At 36.9% G+C, this 26,898-nt stretch overlaps 1 protein-coding gene across 5 annotated transcripts in view; it reads right to left on the bottom strand.

The window, feature by feature from the left end:
- Window positions 1-453: 453 nt before the first annotated feature.
- ntm (neurotrimin) overlaps window positions 454-26,898 on the bottom strand; it is a 180,225-nt gene continuing 153,780 nt past the window's right edge. For 2 of the 5 annotated variants that reach the window (XM_068331780.1, XM_068331779.1), the window contains 6 exons: window positions 17,986-18,111; window positions 9,441-9,569; window positions 8,755-8,875; window positions 8,432-8,583; window positions 6,196-6,231; window positions 454-4,765 (listed from right to left, as the gene is read on the bottom strand). In XM_068331780.1, the coding sequence (XP_068187881.1) occupies window positions 4,665-4,765; window positions 6,196-6,231; window positions 8,432-8,583; window positions 8,755-8,875; window positions 9,441-9,569; window positions 17,986-18,111 (665 nt within the window). In that variant the 3' untranslated portion in view covers window positions 454-4,664. Of the gene's footprint in view, window positions 4,766-5,887; window positions 6,232-8,431; window positions 8,584-8,754; window positions 8,876-9,440; window positions 9,570-17,985; window positions 18,112-26,898 lie in introns of all 5 variants that reach the window. The other 3 variants (XR_011037856.1, XM_068331782.1, XM_068331781.1) reach the window with 3 other exon arrangements.

Below are 26,898 nucleotides of genomic sequence, written 5' to 3' on the forward strand. Positions count from 1 at the left end.
AAAGGTCAAAATTGAGACAACAGACATTAAGATAACATTTTTTTTAATTTTCAGTCTTAAATATGAGTGCACAATTTTCATCCAGAAAATACATATGAACCAGCAGTTCTTTACCTCTTACGTGAGGAAATTCAATGTGAGAAAAGTTTGTTGTACGTGTATCCAGGCAAACGGCAAAATTTTAATCATGTATATCAGCAACATCCCAAATAAATAGAGTAAATGATGCATCTGCTGCAGTGATCCTCTGATGCTATAGGTGGGACAAAGTTAGATTTATTATGGTACACTATAGTACACTCCCAAAAAATGATAAATGATATTCTAGAATCCAATGCAAGTCAGGCATGGCAAAAAAAAAAGAGAAAAACACAAGAAGTGCAGTACTATATATATATATATATATATATATATATATATATATATATATATATATATATATACACTGTATATACCACATCCTACGTTCCAAGAGAGAATGAGTCCTGCATGCTTATGCAGCCTTCAGACAGACAATGGAATTGGTCATATCAACATAAATATGCACTGCTACTGCCAAAATATAAGCCTTCATGGGCTGTGATTCAGAATTGGATGAGTGGAGTCTGACAGAAACAGGGAAATTTATGTGTATTCAAGCTTTCTCAGTGAAGTTTTCTCACTGAACTCAGGGGCTGGATCAGAAATGTTTTACTCGTGTATTTCCAGAATCCTCAGCCCGGGTTGCTGCGTTTCCTCATTATGAGTTTTGCTCAAACAGGCCTTGCATATCTTCTTTTTTTTTTAAAGCCATGCTTGGTGAGATTTTGGAACATTTTAATGTGTTTTAATAAGGCTGCACTATTTTTTAATGATATGCAAAAATAATCTACAGCCTGTCTTTCAATTTGAAAGTTGCTTATATTCCACTGAAATAGGTGTAAACTGCAGCTGTGTTCACTTTGCCTCACCATGATGCATGTTATATGCATCTGTTGGAAGAGAACAGCATGGGGAGAAACAATCAGCGCTAATTTTTTAACTTAACTGGTTGCATAAACTGGATGTTATCATGTTGCTGCGATCGTCACACTAGGGGTGAATTATAAACCCTTATAATGCAGGATGAGTCCAGTTATCAACAGGACAGAATGGACCAATGCACAACTCCATGTTTTTAACTACTAAATGAGCCATTACCAAGCAAATAGCCGTGTTGTGCAACACAAATGCCCCCGCTGTCTCACTTAATGTAATGTGGTTGTGTTTAACTGCTCTGCAAACAGTTTGACAAACCTTAAGGCTATCAGTCTCTATTCTGTATGAAGAGTACAAAATTATCTGAAAGGCCCCCGGTTAAAAACCTCCACATGAAGCCTGAGACAGTTTGCACAGGTCCACACGCTCCACACACCTCCTCTCCTTACATGTATAGAAGCTGCAGGCGCTTAGGAACAAGGACATGGAGATGAAACCTTTCCTAGAAAAGTGATCTAGCAGGATTTCTAGCAATCTGTCAGGCGTGGAGCGTTTTTCTCCCCTCTGCTGAAATGGGAGGACGACTCCTCCTCAGACTACAGCTGAGATTGATCTTTGAATCCATGCAGCTTCTAAAGCGCTGCTCATTTTGCCTGTGATCACAGAGCTCATCAGTCTTAATATTAAATAGGATTGTTTGACACCGACTTAATGATGAGTAATAAGACTATGCAGTATTGGTTTGAAGTTTTAGCAGCATCAAAATCAGTAACCATAGGGTATCACTGGTTTTTTATAGGGGTAAAGAAATAACGTCAGCTATGGATCCACCTCACCTCATGGTCACTTATTCAACATACAGACACATATTCTGTTAATAGAAATTGGTACTCAAAAGTTTTTAGTTGAAAACGTCACCATTTATGGTTTGATGTTGGCATTACATTAAAGGACGGATATATTCAGAGACCTTTACTGGTCCTGGATAACTGGAGTACAATGAAGAAACTGATTGGATATTGGCAACGAATAACTAAAAATCAGTCCAAAAACAGTCAATAAGATTATTAATAATAAACTATAGAAGGAAACAGTGTTATTTTAAACTCCCATATCCAAAGAAGAAGAAACACTGGCTTTGTTTTATGTCATGCTGGAGTCATTAAAGCTATTTAATCAGAAATATAATAAAAGGTCTATGCTGTTCATACAGATGTGATGTTTCAGACATACTAAAAATCCCTCACACTGATTTCACCAACACATTAATCATTAAGTAGAAATAAGGAATGTTACTCATCAGGCAGAATGTTTTTGCATATTTAATCTTAAAATAAACCTGTAGTATTGAGGCTGTGATTGTGTGAGTATTACCTATAATCTGGAGCGATGCTAGCAGAGCCCTTTGGCAGGAGATCTGACTCCAGTTCATCTTCAATGCTGCAGAATGACGTGGGAGCAGTGATGCCATCGTTCATGTTGGGATGAAATAATTACCATCACTTCCAAAAATCACTGTGTTGGAGATGAATAATAGTCTGCAGCTTCCCTTTCTCTCTTTGTCCCGTGTGTGGAAACAAACCATGATTAGCCTGTCAGACTCCTCTGATGATTACCCTGATCAATTTCAATAATGGCCCTATCTGTTTCATGCTGTTTTGATTTGGGTATGAGCTCATTTTTCACACAGTAGAAAACAAAAACCTTGTTATCCTCCAGGGCCAAAAAGAGGATAAGTAAAAATGGAGATGTACCTGGATAACAGGCTGCAATCTCACCAGAGGTGCAGCGACTGAAAGAAAAAGATCTGAATATTCATTCATGGAGGAAAAAATGAGAATGAAGGGGGCAGAGATCAGCGGCCCGGTTCATCCTTTCACTTTCTTGCTCAGTGTCGACTGCCCTCATATTAATGTGAACACAGAATCCCTGCTGTGGGTTCATAAGAGGCGCACCATTGCACTGCCACTGAGCAGATGCGCACTAATTTGTTGTAATTCACTCGTCCTGTTTGATGATGTGTTAATTGTCTCATACAAATCCGTTAGTACTGTGCAGAGTACCTCTTCACATGCTGATGCATTTTCCAAGAGAGGCATCATCCAAAATTTCCCTTTCACGTCAAAATATAACAGAACTAAAGTCAAAATTTAGGGGTTTTTTTGCTTTCAACTTAAGAACAATAGAAAAAAAACATAAATTACAGGCTTTAATTCTTGCTGTTGTTGTGGGAGATGTCTGAATATCTTTGAATGATATTCTTTCCAGATGACCACTGTATTCACACCTGGTGAAGACAAGAGTCCAGACCTTTTTTTAATGGGGCGGCCACGAAGAGTATATGTATGAACACAAATCAGAATAGTATCAACACAGAATTTCTCATTTCAACTTTAACTTTACAGTAATTTACAGTCACTAACATTCTTGATTTTTTTAACCAATCAGAACAAAGCAGATTAAATATGATAAACATGAAGTCCTCAAATATGACTGCTGGTTTCTCCAAAAGCAGACGTCAGACCAAAAAAAAAAAAAAAAAATCTTTGTTTCAAACTGAGGTTTAATCTGTTCCCGGGGAAGTTAGCCAATCAATCAATATTTAAAGAGGTTGACATAATCAGATTAAAGGAGGAGTCAGACGATGTAAAACAGCAGCGGTATGTTTGATTTGGTGTTGAGAGTAGCAAACAAATTTTGTATGACATTGTAAAAACTATCAATTTTACATTTTGTGTCTATTAATATAATTTATGGGATGGTTTCCAATCATCAAGCAGCTGATTTGCAAAATAAATAAAGACATTTTCACAAACAACTGTGATGTAGAATCGACTTGATGCTCAAACAAGTAACAGACGCATTGAAACATTTTCATGACTTAAGTCAGACATTAAATCAAAGTGTAATAAATTTACTCTCATGTGTAACAACTGAATTATTATATAATACGTTTTCGAGACCATTTTTTTCTATACAACTTTACTGTAAAAAAAAAAAAAAAGACAGTAATGTCATAAAACTAGGATATTCTCTCTAAATAATTACAATTTACTATTTTTGCTTGTCAAAAATATTTCAAACAAAAAATAATTTGAAAAAAAAATTAATTATAATCCAAACACAATATGCATATTTTACTAAATAGTGAGCACAAACATACTTGGTCAAAATCAATCTTTTCAACAACGCTGAACGGTAATAATTAACATTAAAATTCGATAATACCAGCTTTCCAGCCACGGGGTAAATTCCTTCTGCTTCACAGAAGGGTTGACTTTGAGGTATTTAACATTCACCTCTCATACTCGCTGTAAATTTTCCTTTTCCTAGAGTCATGATGAATATTCAATGTGGTTCAAAATGAAGACAAATCAAATTGAATGAGAGACACCACAATTACATTTTTCTGACACATTTACATGAAAAGAAAATCCTGAATAATATAATTTAGAGAGAAAATATCCACTGTCATCTAATTAAAATGTGAAACTTTTGTTACATCCTTGAAATGGACACAAAATAAACTTTTGTGACACATTTACTTGTGTCAACGTCATCACATAGCAGAATACTGCATGCACCCATGATGCATCAGTTAATGCTTCCATTTAAAAAAACAAAGTCACACACACTGTACAAGCACACACACACACACACACACACACACACACACACACACACAAAAATTAAATCAAAATCATTCTTTAAAATCTGAGCAGGAAGGGCAGAATCGCTATGAAGAGAAGACAGGTGTGTGAATGTGCTCCAATCGGGCCTCCACTGCCGTCCTGAACTGCTCTTGGTCCTGGCAGTGGGAAAGAGCGTAAAGCTTTATAATATGATAGATGTGTGTGTGAAGTAAAGTTAATGAAACACCATTATAGTAATTTACATTGTTATACATTATTTCATAGGAAGAGCATACCTACAGTATGTTTTATCAGAAATTAATTTTGACTCAATTTAACTTCTTGTTATTTTGAACCCGCAGTGCATCATGGATCTAAAATGGGTCCGTCTTTGTTTTCAGTTAGTCTCATATTAAATCCAGCACTGACCACATTTACTCATTTATTCCTGCATCTTTAAAAGTGTTCAATTCCAGTAAAGAACATTCTGATATATTCAGCGCTAAAACTGATGAACATCACATTACTCATGAAGCATGAATATGGATGGATATGGATAATGTTATGGATGGTGGATGGAAGCAGGATATATACATGTATTGTATATGTGTGGGGTTTTTTCTCTCCATCTCATCCATAGGAAAATCACATACTGTAGTTTTTACAAGGTAGGCTTATTATTAGTGTGTGCACATCCACTGATGAATACATACAGTCCACAGACACTGAACTATATACAGTGTCTGTGCAATTTCAAACATGGCTCAAAAGATCTGAAATTTCCTCGAATCAAGCTCTAACAATTTTGTGCTGAATAAAACTAGAGTACATATTTTCATCAGACTCTTCAGGGATGAGATAAGTTCCAACTAAATGAATGCATTGTGTGAGGATTGATGCTGTATTTTAACTTTGAAGCTTGAAACACAATGACTTCTCATTTCCCCTGGATTTCCACAAGTTCACCACAGTTTCCTTTGGGGCAACTATCCAATTACTCTGCCACACAGGATTATCCCTAATCCTGCATATGGCTAATTACAATAATGGCGTTCACTCAAGACTAAATCAAACCCAGTAAGACAATTGTGTTAATGGAGTGGGTTTCTTCACAAGAGTCTGAAGGAAATATCGGAAGATGACATGAGATGAGATGTGCAGAATCATCACAGGTTCAAGTATTTATCACGCTTACTACTATGATGTTTTCTAAGGGAATTTGACAAGAATTTGTAGAGGTACAAAAAAAACCCTCACACAAATACAAGCAGTTGTAATGAAAACTTAAGGATACTTACAATGGAGTATGGGCATGCAAACAGAGGCGGTGAAAGAAAAGAAGAAAAAGATGAAATACGGTGAAGTAAACTGATGGACATTCACAAGATCCACATCCTATCTGATGAGATGTGTCATGTCCACTCATGAGCACGAACACATCACAGTGATGTTTGGACGCGGTTAAAGAGCCAGAAATGATTTGTCTTGTCAAGTTATTGGAGATGAACTTCCAGTTTGTGAAAATGGTGATGTTTTCATGTGTCACCATGCAGTTAATACTTTCAATCCACGACAGCTGAAGCTCATGCTGGTGCAGAATACTAACCTTGCAATAGCGTTGAGCTAGTGGATTCAATTACCACTACAGCAGGGGAACAAATGAACAAAGCAACATATCGGAAACAGGACAACAACACATCGTTCACAAGGCCTGTGAAGAACATGAAGAGAAGGCCTCTGCATTGTGGTTTCACCGTTACACACTGGAGTGTTCACAGTGATGATAATCCCATTCATCAAAGTACAGGTGGTGTCAAAGGCAATTTCAGAGCTGAGAGACTTCAGTGTGTTAATAAACTGATTCTGCTGAAGATCAGTTAACCAGTCAGTATGAGTGGAACAACATGAACACTAAGAGTTCATCCCTTCTTGGTTAAAAGCTGTGTCACCTCTGATTACTTTTTTTTTTTTAAACAAAAACATTTGAAATTTAATTTCACTGATTTCTCCAAATGAGTTCCCCTCAGTGGTTACTGCTGTTAGGAAAACCACAGTTTACACTCTTAATAATTTGCCTGTTTAAAGTCCAGATGGGGGAAATATAGGTCAGGGCCCAGGATGTGAACGTCCAATTTGTGACCTCGGTGCTGATGCTGGGGACAGTATGCTAAAGTAAGAGCGTGAATAAAATTAAAATACTATCATTATCTACTCACATCCAACCGGTGGAAATATTTCTGAAGCTTCATAGCTAAACAATATTGTCCTTAAGGAGGACAACAAGAACCATGAAGTGATTCCACACAGTTCATATGGTACAAGTCAGGTTTTCAGAAGATCTGAGACCCCAAATAAATTCCAAAAAAATATTTACCATCTGTTTTCAGGTGAACTATTAATTTGTTTACCTGAGGTAGTCACATGATCAGAAAACCTTGGTAGTTAAGATGCCAGTCTGTGCATTCTTCACCGTATACCTGTGATTTAAAAACTGTAATGCATAACTTTTTTGCTTTTTTTGCAAAAAAAAGTTATGCATAGTTATGCACACTTTGCATTGATTGCTAATTCTCAGTGATGTCCCCAAGTTGCTCATTTCACATTTCAGCCTGTGCACCTTTTTCAGATAGGATGAACTCTTCACCCGTATACGTTACAGAATATTGAAGAATAAAGCTCCTGCGGAACATAAATAACATATTTTCAAACTAATCGAGGTTCTCCAGATTTTGACTACACCATATTAACTGTATGAGGTGTTGCTTTTTTTGAGTTAAAATTTATTCTCATCTTCCCATGTTGTTCAGCTCCTGTTTTTACTTGCGCAGTTTTGTCAATAGCGGTTGTGGCATCTATGTTTGAATATTTTATTTACTGCAAGTATTTGAATACATCAAGACCTGATCCAGTATATAACTCTAACAATAAACATGTTACAGCTGACATCACATTTATGTAAAGAAATGTATGTCTGAAAGGGGCCAGATATATTTCTCAACACAGCTAAAATAGATTAAACATAAATCAACATAAAATATTTTCTTTTCTGAATATCACAATTTAATGAAAAACCATTCCAATAGAAATTAAAAAAAATATTCAAAGCAGTATTGCTAAGTATTTTTTTTGTACACATGTGGAGAGCCAGCAGGGAGTAAGATGGCTAAGCCAGAGAAGAAATGTAATTCTGATGCCCTCCAGACCCGAAACCACAGGAGGCCGACATTTTTTTAGGCATATCAGAATTAATAGGCACCATTGTAAAACACAATATCCAGTTCTTTCTACCGGATAAAAGCTTGAACCCAACAAACAGAAGTCTCAGATATACAGTATGTAGGTAGTACTATGAAACTATGAATACTTTGTATACATATATTGAGTGTGTGTAGCACACTGTTACAAATGTGCATGCAGTGTTGACTGTTTCTATCTAGTCATATGTTCCATGTTTTAGATACTTTAATGACATTCAGGAAATAATTAGATCAGATCAGTTATTTTTATTAAATCATAGATTAAGGAGATGCTCCACAGCGTTCTGCCATGACCATCATTGGAAGATTTTCAGGTAACATGTCACCATATCGACAAGTTCAGTTGTTTTATGTATTGTATTTGTGAATGATGTCTGTGTTATTTCATTTGGTGAAGCAATTTCTGCACTTTCTGTAACATCTCTAATTTGATGTACAGCTTTTTGTCACGCTGCAATTTGTTAATGGAGTTAACTATGTCTCACATTTTCATCAAACAAATCAGTTTGAACTTTTACTGGTTTAGCACAGGGTTGTTATATCCTACTTTTATCATATTAAAATTCAATAAACTCATTAACTCACCATATAGAAGGAAACTTGTGTTTGAGCTTCCAAGTTTGTTAATGGCAACACAAGTATAGTTACCATAGTCTCCATCAGACACATTAAAAAATGTCAGCTTGGAAAGAGATCCAGTGTTCAGAATCTCGATGCCGTCAAAGTCACTGAAGATCCTGGATGGAAGAGACGGAGTGAATCCAAAGGAAATTTATTCAGGAATCAACACACATTTCCTGTGAGCCTGTGTGACTAGTAGCAGATCCATGAAAATAACTGAAGTCTCACACACACACACACACACATTTTTTTTGACTAATGTCACATGGAAATGTAAAAGTCATTACCGTCTGTCATCTTTATACCACTCAAAATCTGCCTCAGGCACTGCATCGGCTTCACACTCCAGCGCCCCCCTCTGGCTGGGAGTCACTCCAACATCTCTGCCCTCTGACACCATTGGAGCATCTACAAGCACAAAGCAGCACATGAGAGAACTGCCACCAGGGGCAAAAGGCAGCATCAGTAACGTACACCAGCGGAGATGAGCTCCTCTTCAGAGGGTGAACATTCAAAGCTGTGATTTACAAATGTGTCAGATATTTAGATGTCAAAAAGATTTGTAGTTTGTTTCAAACTAGTCAAATCATAAAAGAAAGGTTCTTGTCATGTTTCATCCATCAATAGGGTAATTTTTGTTTCCCTATTGATTTACCTTAACACCGGTACCTCATTTTTAAATTCATGCTCACGAAATAATTATTTGAGAAACACTTGCACAGCAGAGATTACATTTGTCTCCAGTAGATATAAGAAAATGCAAAATTAGATATTAGTAAAAATAATTTTCAACCAAAAAATCTTCTGAAACACCTCGATGATGTTTAATAGAAGCTAAACCGGAGTCTGGAAAAAGAAAGCTGTAAATATCCTCATTTAAAGCTTCATAAATGTATTTGTAAAGGAGATTTAGAAAGGTAGTTTTTCCTTTTATTCAGCTTGTATTTCTTCTTGAGGACAGCGGTGGACTCACAGTTGACGGTGATGTCTACAGTCCTCACGTCGGTGTCGATGTCGTTGACGGCGGTGCATTCGTACGTTCCAGCTCTCTGTCTGGAGATAGACGGGATTTCCAGGTACTCGTCTTCTGAGCCCAGGTCCACTGTGGAAGTGGGAAAAAGAGAAGACGTTCAGCGATGGCAACAAACCAACAGCTGCTGCACCAACGGCAGAAGGTTCTGACATTCGTAGCAGTTACAGTAATCACTCAACAGCCCTGGGTGTTGGTACAGCCTGACAGAAACATCACACGTACTCACACTTTAATGGCTTTGGACACAAAACTGAATTTCACCTGAGAAAGCTGCTGATACACTGATCATCTGATGGGGGAGGATTCATCAGGAGGATTCATACTGGTTTGGAGGTTCCACTCTGTTCCACTGTGACTTTACTTTCTCACAAAGGGGGATAAGTTATTTCCTCAGCAGAGACTACTGTGTCAGTTCAAACCCTGCTGTGTTCCTTTGAGGAGAGCTAATCTAGACACGACTACTGGCTGACGGATGTTGTCTACGTCTTCACATCAGTTCCTTGACTGGCTGAGCCTAAGCAACTGAGTTTGCTAATCACCTCAAAGTCTGCTAAAAACAGAGATAAGACAAAGCTTTATTTGTTATGTAGCTCTGTGCAAAGAATTACTGTAATGTAAGGATGCTTTCAACACTATAAAACTTGTTCATTTTTTAATTGCCTTAAATTATACAAGTCTGTAACATTTATTATTTGTTTTCTGTAATGTATATTATTAGTATTATTATTATTATTATGCAGAAACAGACACATGTTGCAGTGCCTTCCATTGACCACTAGACATCACTATCAGTGTCACAGACAGACACACATTTACAAGATTCAATTTTAAATATTCTTTGTTTGCAAAGAACTGATTTTAACAAATGAACTGCGACTGATCTTTAACACCCGGGGCAAAGTGCATTCTTCTTAACCACACAGGAGGTGTGTGACAAGTTGTTGGTGAAATACTGCACCACCCCGTCCACACTGCCATCAGAGTGACATGACAGGGCATCAGGGGGGCAGGAGAAGATGATCAGGAGAGAACCAGGAAGTCTCAGGAGAGTCCGGCAGAACATAAAGTACCCTTTGGGTGTCCCTGAAATGTCATCCTCAAACTCAAGGGCAAGACGAAAATGGGGCAGAAAATAGAGCCAGGGAAAGGTATTTGTGTGCAGGGCAAAGGGAACAACTTTGGAGGGAGAGACAAAAAAATAAAAATAAAAGAAAGGTGAGTGTAGTTTCATGAAGGATCTGTGCATTCAAGGAGTCGGAGCAGAAGGAAATCATGAGGTAAAAGTTGATGCTTAAAAATAAGAGGAGGGAATGAAAAAGACTGTCAGACAGGAGCTGTTAACAGAAAAGCAAACACAACTGGAGAGATACTGGGGTGTTGTGTTACCAAAAAAAAAGTAGTGAAGGTGAAATATTTTGATGAAAATGTGATAACACTTCTGTTATTCAGACAACCTGGGAAACATTACTCAGATGTCTGAGACAACAGCTCATAGAGTCGCTGTGATAAATATAGATAAAAATCTAGTTGAATCTTAAATCACCTTTGGGATGTGGAATTTTTCTTGAAATACAGACTTCTTTTACTGCCTTTCCTCTTTAAAATATAGAAACAACAATGCTGAAAAGAGAAAACAATGACATACAGCAGCACGGGCTTCTGTGCGTCATCGTAACAATATAAGGCAGCTTTACTTCTAAAGGTTTGCTAGCAAAGAGAAACTGTTGTGACAGAGTGTCTGGATGGGTTTGTTTTCAGCATTAAAATACAATGAAAAGAATGATGGCTATTAACATCTAAGTGGTCCATTTGTGTCTGAGACACTATGGAAGAAGGAGCTGGGCAAGTACGTATATACAGTATACTGTATGTAAATATATATATATATATATATATATATATATATATATATATATATATATATATAATGATATAAAAATGAAATATATTTTAAAGCCTTTTTTTCCAATGGGGAGGGTTGGGGGACAGTCTGCCGGAGCTTGCTAGTGAAAACCAGGCTTCTAATCAACAGCTTAGATTTGAAACATACTTTACGTATCTCAGAACACCTTTAACCCATCCTCACCAGACATTTTTGTAATAGCTTATTTTATCTTTAATTTTCTTCAGATTAAGGCATATCTAAAGAATTTAAAAAAGAAAAAATCCCTCTCAACTTTTATTTTTATGAGCCAATTATCGTTAAAAAAAAAAGGCGTTTTGTGTTGTACACAAAACTGTTTAAGGAGCCCTTATTTTAGCAAAAAACTTTACAGGATCTGAAGCAAAAAGGAACACTGGTTTAAGATTAAATGTTTGCGTTGTGCCTTATGTTTTATGCAACAACTCCTCTAACCTCACACTAGTGAGCAGCTGTCAGCTCTACAGGAGGATCCACCTGGGAGTCTGATGGGGGCTTCAGGAGTGGTGAGGATGGAGATGATATAATAACATAAGGATCCTGTAGGTTATTGTCAGAGCTACAAAGTAACTGACAATTTTGTCTTTCATCAGACAGTAACTTGACATGTGTGCATCATCTGTTGATCAGAAAGAAGGCTTTGGTGGAAACTTTGTGAACCATGAGCTGCCAGCTGATACTTACTCGTGCTGTATGCTCATTCCAATGGGTGACCATGGACATACCGTATGACTTATTATCTTAGCCAACAACGTTAAAAAAAATGGACCACTGATCTGTTTTCTGCCATCATTAAATATTAAACATTAAAATCATCCAAAACCATCAAAACATTAAAGCCAGACTGGTACCAAAACAATAAGAGTTTTTAAAACATGCCCTAGAAATTTAAATTGGTATTGATAAGGTATTACAGTCTTCAGGTTATTTATTTCAACATCAAAAGGTCAAAAGGAAACCAATCTGCTCCGACCACCACCTCCATCACCTCCAACTTCAAATGAATCTTTCCAGGGACCCCGGCTGTGGAAATCAAGGAAACTTTCATTGCCCCGGGGGCAAATTCAATCACGCACATGTTCATTCTGACCATCTTAATGTAGCGGGGCATTGCCTGGTCGCCTGAGCTGACAAACTTTGCAGTCAGGTTGTGTGGTCATGGGGGAGAGACAGAGGATCACTTTTGATCCGCCACCAGACCCTAAAGCCATCGATTTATCAAAGGTAAGGGGGGGCTGGGTCACAGCTGTGTGAGAGCCCCAGCCTAGAAATCATCAATCTTTATGCAGACACACACACACACACACACACACACACACACACACACACACACACACACACACACACACACACACACACACACACACACACACACACACACACACACACACACACACGCACAAGATCTCTATTTATTCAATTCGGCCTTTTTAACACCCCAGAGTCCTTGCACTAGCTGGGCTCACACCGAATGGCCCCAGGCTGGAGGAGAGCTGTTCAGCAGAAGATACGAGAACACAAGTTCTACTTCAAGTATCGGGACATGTGGTGCAATACTCTGCTGCTCTGTCTGAGTGACAACTGTGGAGGGTAACTCTGTATTCTTACCAACCTGACTTATCAGGCCCACAGTCGATCGCTGGAGATGAAACTGAAAAGGTTATCAAAAACGTCTGGAATTCAACACACGGAAAGTGAAGAATGTGAGAGAAAAAAACAACTGAATAACAGATGTTTTTATCTCATATGAGGACAAACAGATTCTCAATATAAAGAGTGTATATTACATTTTCACCCTACATCCAATTTAGCAGACATCATAGAATTTACCTTTGTCCGGAAATCAGAATCAGAAATGAGAAAACAGTTTACTGCCAGGTCCAGTAAAGTTTACCACACGAGGAACATGACGCAGTGTTGCTGCATTAAAAGGTGGAAGAGAAGCAATAAGGAATAACAATTTTTAAAAAAGCGCTATTTACGATTTACATTCTAATTTATTTTAATTTCATAAATAATGTGGTTGTCCCCTCAAATATTTATGTTGAACTGAGAATCATAAAGCAGCTGACATTGCATACAGTTTGGTCGTGAATAATGCTGTCAGTCAATATAATTTTGCAAAAACAACCACATTTTATGGGAGTTTAGTCCGATTCACAGATAGTAGTGTAAGGATACCTGCAGCCACATGTATAGTTACACTGCTATCGCGTCCACCCCACATCTATGGCCCCTTTCACAGTGTGATAAAAACTGGGTTCATGAAATGCTGAAAAATGAGATATTTACGAAAGATGCAACGAGACCTGATTAAAACCTTTGGTATAATTTCGTTATTATCATGTTTTTACCTTTATTTAACCAGAGAGTCCCATTTACATCAGACATTTCTTTCAGGCCCTGTAATTAAAAATACGGCCATCGGCCACCAAATGCTCCAGCTGGAGGAATGAGCTACACATGATGAGACTGGTGTCACTGAAAGTCCAGTGTCATGAGACTGAAGCAACACAAAGAGAGAAGAGAGACGTCTGAACGTCGGACGTTTGATCTGGGAGAGAGCGCCCATGAATAAATCAAGAAGACGCCCCCAAGTATGAGGCGCTGAGAGCAACACCTCAGGCAGCACACGACAGGAGACGAGGAGGAGGAAGACTCCATCTGATGCATCAATGGCAGACAGTGGAAGTGGAAGAGGTTTGTTATAAAGGACTGAACAGAGGAAGAGAATAAAGGAAGCGCTGGAACAAATGTGGAACGTCGGGGCCAAACGGTCCCTGTGATAATGAGAGATCATCACTTTAGTCATTGTGTTTTTGTCGTCCTTTACTGTCAGTGAACACATTCATATGTGGAGCTGGTTTACAATTTGTAGTTAGCTCTCCTGCAGAGGCAGTTCCTGGAGGATGAAGGCATTAATGCCACTGACCGGCCCCCACCTTCTCCTACTATCTGCTATACATCTGATGTCACGACTACCAGCACAGATGATTAATCTAAAGATGCCTTAATCCACTAAAACATCAAGACTGTCTAGACAAACAGGTGTGCGGGGGCACTACATACGGATTTGCTGTCATGAAGTTTGTTTCGTCCTTTAGGCCAGGAGGTATTGAGATGGGATGTATGCTCGGCTCTTCCTTTCTGGGTCACTTTGTCCTTTGATTCCTTGCTTGGTTTGTTAGTTTCTCTCATCAATAATCCAAAAAACTATGCATCTTCCTGCTACCACAGCAGCTTTGTGAGGGATTTTCTTATATGGTGAACATACAGCAGGTTTGACCTTGATATATCAAGGTCACATTTTTTCTGACTTAGTTAAGCTGCATTTCACAAAGATGCTCTAATTAAGTCAAACATTTAATTACATACTATTCATATCATTACGTCACAAATTATCCATGAAATTATTCCATGAGCTGGAATTTGCATTTCTGGTTTGTAATTAATCAATCATTTGTGCTGATGTTGTGTGTGTTACATCAATGTTATAAGGGTCACCAGTATGCTGGCTGCTATTGTAGCATACAGTTTAAGCTAATCCTGCAAAAAAAAAAATTCACAGAATTTACATGTGCTGCTAATTTTAGATTTTTAGATTCAGATTGTCGATATTTGTGATCACCTAAGCCCAAAATATATTATATGTTAACTGGATATCAGAAGGGACTACAATGGAATGCAATGGATTCCTCAATAGCTCACTGCTTACTTTTTCCAACTTAATTATTACTCATCTGCTGATGTTATTTTTTATTCCCAAAAGTGTTTCAATCTGACAATTATGAATTTTTCTGCTCGGTTTTTACAATCTATTTTTGAGCTGTGGAGGAGGGTGAATGCAGAAGTAGCCGAGTCTTGGTAATGTCACCGCGTGTTTGAAATCGAATGTGTTTCTATGTTTAGTTCACTGACTAACTTGCAGTCCTGTCATGATCAGATGTTGGAAAATGTAAATTGTTTGGAATATGCAATTTTATGCATAAGATTATTCAAACCTGAACAGAATGCACTTGCTTTGAATTCCAGTTTGATTTTGAATTCAGTTGTTGATGCTTCTAGTCTTAAGTCATGATGTTCTCCACCAATAACACAACACGCATCAGTTCAGATAACATGTTCAACAAAATCTGACGTGGATTTAAGAGTTCTCTTAACTTTTTTTGATCACTAGGGATCTGTCAGGCCACCAATGGATCCTATGAATGACTGTGAAGCCGTTAACTTGACAATGTCCTTGTCAATATGTTCATCACTTTTCTAGTCCAAGTTGATTTGGATGATTGAATGTGACATTTTACTGTCCACTTCTGTAAACATTCATTCAGTGTTATTGATCTACTAGCACTGTATACATGATACAAACTACCTTTTCACAGGTATTTCTGAAGTTCAAGCACATGACAGTTTTCTATTGACATCTGTAATGAAGCTGCTAGAGATCAATTCCACTTCCATACAGACGTGTTCACACTGATGACGGAAAATACCAATACTCTGACTGAAGCCGAGACACTCTGTTGCAGAGGAATACAAACATGTTTGACATCATGGAAATGTGACAGATGGTGAAGATAGACAAGAATTGATTCCAGAATTTGGATCTTGTGATTTAAGTTTTACAGTTGGAATAGATTTGGTTTCATGTAAAGCAGTGGGTTTGATAGAGTAACTTGTATTACCATGTTCCCATAGCTTAGATTGTTATATTTTTCAGAGAGGTAGTTCCAGCATCGTACTTTCAAAGTAGATGGTCCGAGGCTGCTTGTGAGTAAGAAATAATATGACAGAAATATCAATAAGTTAGAAGTTATTGCAACTTCAGAACCTGCATCAAACATAGAAGACAGTCTTACTTCTAGTGTTCACCTTGTGCACACACTGTATATATAATGTATTTGAGCTACCTGGTGGACAAGTTTAAAAGATCACAAATATTTTCAGCTACCCTACAATAATATGCATTGTAAATGTAATTTACATACAGTGATATGTGCATTGCTAAAGAAACACATCTATCAGAATTTGCATATTAATTTATAGTCCTGATAGAATAGTAAAAACTGATGATATTGCTACTCATTGACATTTGTGTGTCAAAATGAAATGTCCGAAGAACTCTAAGATGACATTTGGGCCATTTTACTTGGTTTGTGTGATTTTTAAAAATATTTCACTCTAGACAATCACAGCCTGTTGAAAATAACTGCAGTGAAACTGTTTATATGACTTTAGTTTCTGATTCTTCGGACCAGTTTATGGATGAAATGTCAGATCCCGAACCCAACTTTTTCATTCCTCAGCCTGAAGCTGTTCCTACTTCAAATCAAACTTTAATGTTTAAGGTTTTAACTTTAAGGTTTGTTTGCTGACGTGCATGGGACAGAGGATTGGGAGACAATGAACATTGAAGATTGGTTAACAGATAGGATAAAGGGTAAACTGTTCAGGACTGTATGCCTTATTACTCTCACCAAGTCAAGGTTTGGTGTTAAAAAAAGAAATGTTTCAGGTTACTGGGAGACGAACCGCATGACTGATTCATGGCACTGCCAAAATGCACATGAATTATTAAAATATTAAAAATGATTTCAATATTGAGGCTTAGGTCACAACAATAACATGCTAATCAAATCAAAAAAGGAGTTGGGTTTGCATTAACTTAACTTGAAAATGGACTTCAGAGCATGTAAAACAGATCATTTAAATGCAGCCCTAAGAGAGTGACTGGTAGGAGGCGACTGCCGTCAATCAGAAAAGCAGCATAAGGACAGAACAGCACCAAAAATCACTCCAGCAGCAGGACTGTACTACTGTCTGTCTCTCCTGGACTGCCTGCATCATTAGAATGTACAATCATGTAAGCGTGTGCACCTATGGTAGCATGTAGCGTGTAGCTAATCAATGCCAATCTCTTGCTACAGGTCAGTCACACTTTTTTAAAATGAACATTTAATTCCCAGGTGCCTGCTCCAACACAAAAGACGATGCAGATGAAAGCACCAAGGCTTGGATTGTAAAAAATAATGCAAGATAAATGCAGGCTAATTAAAAGAACAAGGACACAGCTGTACACACTGTATTTATAGCGCAAAGTGTTCTTCAATATTCAGCAAAAAATAGTGTAGAAATACTATTATGATTTTATAATATAAAAAATACAATTTTGGACATACTTGCCACGCCAATTTGTAAATTCACAGTCAGCCATGCAGTGTTAATGTCCCCTACATTATTCCGTCATCCAAAACATTTACATCAATTCTATTACCCAAATTAATTAGTCTAATAACAACAGGGTCAGTTTATTTTCCTGTGGATGATTACATTACAGTCATGATCTGGAAACAGGTAATGATAGGAAATAAATGAAGCAAAGACTCCACCAACGGTCAAAGTCAAAGATAGGATGATAAACACAGAGGGATAATGGGAAGAGAGAGAGGCGAAGGGATGGGGAAAATAAATTATGGGCACAGGAAATTAAAGGCTTCATTATGCTTAATTGGAGAGTGTGACTATAACACAGAACTGCTGCTGTAAATAATACAAACAAGTTACCTGAGGAGGAGATGAGCTTCCAGGTGATAGTTGGCTCCGGTTTACCGCTGGCCTGGCACATCAGCGTTAAGTTGGAGCCTTCATTTACAACACTGTCTCTGGACAGGTTGATGATTTTTGGTGGTACTGTAAAAAAAAAAAAGAAAAAATGATTTTTTCATATAATTTTGATGGAGAAATAGAAATAAAGAGGAACTTCATTATGTAGTGAAACGACATTGAGTGTAATGTTATCACGGTTGGGTTTAAGAGTTAAAAAGATACTGTTAAGAAATGTTTGATCAACAGAGACAATGACAACACTACGATTAAGGAAACTAGAGCATCTGATCATTTACAAACTCATATTTAGTTTAGTTTAGTTTAGTTTATTTGAAGGAGACATTGCAATTTCCTAAGACACATGTTTATACATGGTTAAAAAAGCCAGAATTAAACAAGACAGAATTATCCAGAAGGCTAGTTTTAATCTGTAGTCCTCTGGCCATGATGTATAAAAAGCAGTAAAATAGTAAAATCAGTAAAATACATCTACAATATAGTAAAAATATACATGTTCAAACACTTACTGTACTATTAAAAGAGCATTACACGTATCACAACATAACATTTGACCACAACATCAAGACATCACAACTGGATTGTCGTTTACTGTAATGTTGGAACAAAAAAACATCTTGGACTCCAATTTTTACATGAAGTTTTATTATTTAATTTTTAATTTTCTTTACCGTACTATTGATAGTGTTTTGTCGCATGACTGCAAGTATTTACAAGTAATTAACTCTATTAAACCCTATCATTCAATAGAGACTCAGTTACTACAAGTCACGACAGAAATATACACTGAAGTACCATGTAAACCATTCATGTTAAGACAGTGGAAAACCAAAGAGAAGATAAAAAAAATATTGAGGCAATCATTATTGTGTAAATAGAAATTGTCATTATATATCTAACACACAACATGGAATCCTTGTCTGTAATCCGGTAATCTGATCCCAGCGATATCTGTCAATGCACTGAAGCAGCATTCTCCTCCATCACCATGTGTCAGACAGAAAAACTTATGTAATCTCAACTCCTCTGGATCTGTCTGTGTGTCCATCTGGTGTTGTTTTTCTGACTCATTCCACATTGAATGTTCAATAACTGTGTGCCTCCTTAGTTCTGTTGTTTCTGTCACATTTCATGCTGCACTGGTTCAGTGTGTAACCATCATCTCTGCTCCTCACGTCGCTGGGTTTTATTGGACTGCCAGTTTCATTCCTCATGGTGAGCATCAGGTATTGAGCTGTGTCTGTGCCGTCTGTCCACACGCTGCATACCGCTATTGATTGGTTCGTTTCTGTACTCATTAAGTGGTGGTGTGCTGAGTTTGCAGATCTTAGTAGAGCATGAGGACCACATTCTACTTCACACATTTTACACTGGGAATGGCCGTCGTTACCATGTGAGCACACAGGAACTGAAGTAAAACAGGTTGCAGTTTGTTTCTAGACAGTTTTCCGATAGCCATATATATCCTGAACATGTAGTTGGATTTTGATAAAGATCAATAATGATGATTTAAAAAAAAAAAAATTCTACCTTTTACAGTAAGCACAGCTGGAAAATATAACCCTTTGACATTCAGGTGCACAGTACACTCACTAGCTTTAAGATGTTTCCTCAGATTTGTCTTGCATTCCACTTGGGAAATTGCAAATAGAGTTGTCTGCCACGGATTCTGGAAGCTGTGGCCACATTTACAGACACAATGTAGACTCAATTTCTCTATTTGTACCAAGATTGGCAAAACAAATCTATTCCATATGAATAGTGTTTGGAAGTTTGCGAAAGGTGTCAGTGGTAAATTGTAAAACTTCATTTCTATTTCGAATTATTCCGTCCACGATGTAAAACAGCTGCCTTCTGGGAACTTTTCAGGTGAAAACTGACTCCACTGCTCCAGGGGGGAGAGGAGAGAGTGTAGTGGGGTAGGAAGAGAAGCAGCTCGCTCCTCTGAGGAAACATTTGCAATCCTGTTTTGTCATTCTCCTGCCTCTAAATGTGAAGAATCATTCATGAGTTTATGTGATGTGTTGATGCAGAATGATTCAGTTACATTTTGAAAACATACAAAAAGTGTCAGTCCATTTCTTGTACGAGACTTTTATTTTTTCTCTCCTGCAAATGTAGCGTATTCTCTTATGATGAATAATTTAAGGACTTTACCAGAGAAACTGTTGTTGAATATAAAGTTCTGAATTATACACACAGAAAGTTAGTTAGGTCTGGCTGCCCCAGACTGTCTCATTTGGTTTGCTTGTGTTCTGTTGGGTGTCACTTAAGTTGTGTTGCTTTGATAAATTGCTTTAATAAAACTGAAGAAGCCCAGGTTGTCTTTTTTTTATCTAAGACTTTCCTAATTTTATATTTCCTATCATGGATGAAGCATCATCGGTGGTGATGCACACATCATTGATCAGTTTGATTCCTTCTTCTTGTGGACAGGTGTGATGTATGTTGTTGGTGCCATGTTAAGTCAGATGCCTTCCCTCTATGCATGTTTACAGCTGATGTGCACTATTAGCTGCATGTTGTCACTAATACCGGTTGTTTCACTGACTGCGGAAGCTAAGGCTAATATCCTCCTGTGCTCAAACTTGGTTAAGTGTTTCAGACAAATATTCTGTCTTCTCCCTTATTATTTCTTTTATTACAACTATTGTGGGCTTTTTATATTTTTTTTTCCCAAAACCTGCTGGTTACTCAGTAAACATTCATATCCTTGCAGCACTGTGAGGCAATGAGAGAGGAGACATGAACTCATACTTGACTTTAAGGTATTTTAAGAATCCCTGCTTCTGGTGAAGCAGGGAGGTCTGCTTAAAATCCCACTAAATCCCAAATAAAATAGCCTATCTATATATTTTTCATACGTTTTTAATCTCGAGCCTTTAATTTTGTTACATATTTTATTAGTACACTTTCACTATTTAATGAAGTAAATAGATGTACTATATAGCAAAATAACTTTTCTAAATACATTGTTCTAATCGAGCCAGAGCTCAGAGTCCACATGCTGAATGGAGGCTGCTGCCACCACGTTAAACACAAGCATGATCTCAGATTTTATGATTCCAAGTATGAGAACAAAATTATACATACATTTTAATAATTAAAATGTGACAATATTACAAGCATAAACGTTATTATTTTATTCAATAAAGTAATCGGGGACATGCAATACGCCGTGCTGGGCATGGCGCTTCTTGTAATTCAATGGACACACCTGTAAATAATCAGACGTGTAACCATTGCGTATACTTGTATTTGTATTTTATTCTTACTCTTTTCTACTGTTAAATTATTGCCCTGCGAGGAGTTGCCCAAATCTCATTATACCATGTATAGTGACAATAAGGGCTTTCTATTCTATTCTAATAATAATGTATAGTGACAATAAGGGCTTTCTATTCTATTCTAATAATAATGTATAGTGACAATAAGGGCTTTCTATTCTATTCTAATAATTTGTTATTAGTTGTAATAACATATATATATATATATATATATATATATATATATATATATATATATATATATATATATATATATATATATATATATATATATATATATGTCATGGTCAAAGAGAAATCATGAAATTACGCTCAAAGAGAAATCATGAAATTACAAAGATCCTTGTACATTTGGCTACTTGGCTACAGGGAGTTAATGTTGACTGAGCCAAAATGGGAAACAACTTGTCAAACTATTCTTAGGTGTAGATTTCACACATTTTGCAGGCATCATGTAAGAAACTGGGTTTGCTGTGAAGAAAGAACCAGACTAAGAAATCATGTTTTACTCATTTTGTTGATGGAGGAGACGCTGGTGGCCATCATTAGCTGCATCAGAGCACTAGTATGGATTTATATTCAAACAAGTACTTTATTACTAGTTCTGCTTTATTCTGATGGATCATTATTATATTACTAAAAAAATATTACTTTATTAAGGTAAAGTATGACTATATTATCACAAAATTATGACTTTATCACATTCTGTACTCTAGATTCTGAAAATCAAAAGACTTTTTTTTTCTCTCCCATTGCAACCCTTTACTGTTCACTGTGTTATATTAACTATATATAAGGATGGTGCAGGTTTGTGACCCAGCTCAACTCTTTATTTATTTTGTTTTTCTTGTTATTTCTTTTCACATCAGTCTCTCATTTCCCCTTGACTCCGACCACCGTTTCCATTCATGCTGGAATGCTTTCTGATGTGTGAACTGTGTGAATTCAAGTTTCCACGGGTGAAGTCCTGTTAAGTGTTTTTCCATTGACTCCAGAAATTCACACTGACTCTAAGTCTGTCTACTTTCTACCTGAATACACAGGTACAACAAAGAGATGCCAAACGGATCATTATGGAGGCTTGACGGTAATATTTAGAATGAATAGTTACTTCAATGGGCTCGGAAAAATTGTTTTAACACACTTGAAGTATTTATGTATAAAGGTTTTACATTTTGTTATATAAGTTCTTACTGTATTTACATGACATATCTCTGTGGATTTAGTGTGATGAGTTAATGTACGCGTTCAGAAATGTATTTATCTGACAAAAAGACGTGTCTGGATGTCTCCCACACGTCTCAGGGGCTCACAAGACATATTTGTCGGTTGCATTTGACTGTAATGATTTGTTCTTGATGCCTTACTCTCTCACCATTTTCCTGAATAAAGATGTTTTGTTTCTTGTCTTTTTATTCCTGACAGATGTGTGCAAAATTTTGTCATTTCCATTTCAAAGCAACAACGAGACGAGTCTGTTTTGACATTTGATGATCATCAACTAAAAGCGTACGAAAAGAGTGTCACCGGCGTTTCGACTTGTTTTAGCAAGACTTGTTTGCAATATAAAATCTCTATGAATAATTTATCAGATGTCATCTCAGTCTCCATTTACCCTTCATGAATGACAAACGCACACAGAGAGTGTGTTAATGCTGCAGCTGTGGAGCAAAAGGCCGAGCCTCAGTTTAAGGAATAAAAACAAGAGCATGAGTTTCAAGCTTGGCAGAAACTCCCGGTTGTTCCTGAGGTGATGTCTCTAATTACACTGCAGTCAAAGTGGAAAACCTGCTAATAATAATTTATTTGTCTTCTGAAATTTAGTTGGTTTTACATTGCAATATAAGTCACATGATGCACCATCTGATTTACTGTAGGGTAGAAACAATGCAATGCTATTAAGGCCAGTAAACTGTAAATGTATAATACAGCTATATTCATTGATTTAAACGACATTTACATAATTTCCCTACCTACTGTACCTACCGACCAACCGATTACTATAGATGCTTTACTTTGAACACCGTTGTGCCTTAAATTGTTCTTTGACAGGAGTAGATGGCATGGTCTGGCATATAGGAATATGTTTGTTTAATAACTAAATATATCAAATAAGTTTAGAATATCATTTCTATGTACTTGGCAACACTTCTCAAAAAAAAAAAAGGAGATGCTGTGATAAACTGGTGATTCCACCTCTCACACAAGTCAGCTGGGATAGGCTCAGGCCACTGGTGACTCTTCACAGAATTAGTAGTATCAGATGTATATATTTAAAAAAATCTCACCCACAAATTTAATTTGCAGTGGTCCAAAAAACTGCAATGTTTGTTCCTTGCTTACACTCGATAGCATTTTGTCGACACGTACCCCCCCATCAGTCACGTCCTGTAGTCCTGAATTAAAGGTTAACGTGTTGTCGTTGTTTTTTATTAAATGTAAACCTTTGATCCAAATACTGACAAAATACCAAAAGTAAAACCTTTGCGAGTGAGCATATCTAGTGTTTTCCTTAGTACATCAGACTATATGAGGTATTTTCAAGAATAAACGGACACTAATGATGCATTTTAATCATTCTGTAATACAAATCACCCACAGACGCCAACAGTGAATTACAGCTGACAGACAGAAACTAAAACACATTAGAATTACAAGATGAACAGTGTTATTAAAAGCTTAGCATATGTCACTCATCTGTCAGATGGCTAAAAACCCTGAAACCAAACACCCACCGGACTGAAGCGTAGTCATCTCAGAAATAAATCTGTATCAGCTATAGGGCTGATGCCCTGGACTTGACCTGACCTATGACCTCTGACAGAGTGGGAAGAACATTCTCCTCCGCTTGCAGAAGGAAAGGCTATACCGACTTGTCTGACATTATTCAACAACTGTGTTTCTGGCAGCAGGATTGCTGATTACTGAAAGGGTTCATCAATGCCACGATTCTTTTTCATTATTCAGCGATTTATTATTTTAAATGGATGCAGGAATACAAGCAAAGAGCTCTTCCTGTCAGGCAGGAAAAATCCAACCGTTCTGACAGCAGCGTTCTTACTTATTGTAATGAAGCTGTCAAGAGAGTTAAATGAGAGGCGTGAATAATGCAGGAATTTAAGTCAATATTACCACCAAAAAGAGACACTTCTACCTCCCAGTGATGTGAATGTGGATGTTTAATACATATGCTGACATTTAACAAAATGCTGGACATCAAATATCATGCGCTTTAATTTGCCACCTCAGCAGAGGAAATAGCAAACCAAATGATCTTCTGTTTGTATATATGAGCTGTTTGTTTGTGACGGACACGAGGAAGTCGACTATGATATCGGTTTTTCTGCTCTTACACTGCTTTTGGAGTCACTTCCAAGAACAAATTATTAAAGATGAGTTTTAACAAATAAAAGTTTAAGCCAATTATTCAATAGTAATAAAACATTTTTTATCACCAATGATCACTTGTCAATGCTGATACTCCCATGTCTGTGTCAGTATAAATTATAGTACTTTAAAACTCAATGTAGACTGATTATATTGATTATAGGCGGCACAATGGTATAGTGGTTAGCACTGATTCCTCACAGCAAGAAGGTTGTGGGTTCAATCCCCAGCATTTCCAACATGGCTTCTCTGTGTAGAGTTTGCGTGTTCTCTCCGTGTCTGGATGGATTTTTATCTGGGTTGTCCACTTTCCCCCCAACATCAGTAAAAACATGCTTCTAAGGAACATCGGGTCATGTTGGCCCGTCGTGGCTCACGGGACCAACTGACCTTGTAATTTAGTTGTACCGTCTGTATAATGACAAATAAATATGTTTAATCTTTAATTATGTTTCACTTCAGAAATGAGGAATTCAGATAAGATAGATAGATAGATAGATAGATAGATAGATAGATAGATAGATAGATAGATAGATAGATAGATAGATAGATAGATAGATAGATAGATAGATAGATAGATAGATAGATAGATAGATAGATAGATAGATAGATAGATAGATAGATAGATAGATACTTTATTAATCCCGGAGGAAATTGCATAAGGTCGCATGTTGGATGTCTAAGCTGTCTTAAAAACTTGATTGCAGAAGTTGTACGGTAATGAAATAGTACTTTGCACTACTTTCAAATTCCATGAAAGCAAAATGCACAAATATTTTATGAAGTAATACCATGCATGTAATGTACAATGTTCAAAACAGTAGAAAATGTGTATTAAATTTCTACTGTTGAATTGACTGCCAAATCAAGTTTCAAGTCATTTAGTGCTAAATTAAATTTTCTTTAATGTCACGAGTCGTATCTGAGGGAAAGAGCAGTTCTTCTGTTAACAGCAGTGAGATCTCGTCTTCTGGTTACGTCAGTTTATTAGTCCAGTTTAGAGAAATCTGTCAAAATATAAATAAGTATAAATATAAATAAGTAATGAAATAAGTTTTTCTGGCAGACATCTGGCTAAAAAAAACACCCATCTTAAGTTTTAAAGATGCACAAACTTTTGCCGATTTTACTTCCTCATGCTTAGATCACAGCAACACTCTCCAAACTCACCAGATCTCAGGGTTTTAACCTTTATGAATGATTCATTAGAATTTTGATGAACAATTGTAGTCAGGTCATATATTTTAAGTTAAATTTTATCGTATTTTACTAGGTTATTTGTCGTATTCTTTTCCCGAATGAAGCAACAAACTGGTATCATCATCCTCTGGCAAAATCAATTTTTGAAGGCCTGTGCAGTGGAGTACAGTTGTGATAAGCAAGCATTCTGTGTGGGTTGTCAGAAAAATACCAGTAAAAGAATATCCCAGAGAGCTTTTCAGTTCCAGACTGCCTTCCACAGCACTGGAGGACTGGAAGACGGGCTTCAGTCAGACGGCAGATTCTTTCATTCCCGGCGCTGTTTGGCAAAGAGTGGCAGCAGCAGCAGCACACAGAGTAACCCCACTCATCACATCGCTGTATTGGCTGTTCAAGTCTGTCTTGGCACCTCAGTGAACTTTTCTAAAGTTTTTTTTTTAGTATTATTATTATTATTATTATTATTTTATGTCACCAAGGCAACAGTGGATAAACAATATTAAAGTTTTCATTTTCACTTATAGCCTATTTATCGGGATGTGGGAAGATGATGATGAGGATGATCACGTGCACTCGGAGGAGGTTGCTGGTAAACTTTATTTTCTGTTGTATTCTACCAACAAAGCTTCACGACTTTGGCTTCACAACCCAATGCATAATGCACTACAAAGGTGGTGAAAGAAAATGTCTTGACATTAACTAATTCAACTGTATGCTATGCAGATCGAATAGACTGCATGATGAACTGTGATGCAACTGAATTACTTTAATCTACTCAAGTATTTTTTTAGCATAATGAAATAACAATTTCGTTGACCAATTATGTTCGAGTTTAAACAAGTTGAAAATTGTATAATCACCTGGTCTTAAAGGCCAAGAATGTCTCACCTTTTCTGTAGTTCAATGCAATTTTATTGAATTTAAACTCTAAAATCTGTTACATGAAGTCATTTATTTCAAAATATGTGAAGACCTGTGT

Source organism: Antennarius striatus, chromosome 13, assembly GCF_040054535.1.
Source record: "Antennarius striatus isolate MH-2024 chromosome 13, ASM4005453v1, whole genome shotgun sequence".
Classification (NCBI taxonomy): domain Eukaryota; kingdom Metazoa; phylum Chordata; class Actinopteri; order Lophiiformes; family Antennariidae; genus Antennarius; species Antennarius striatus.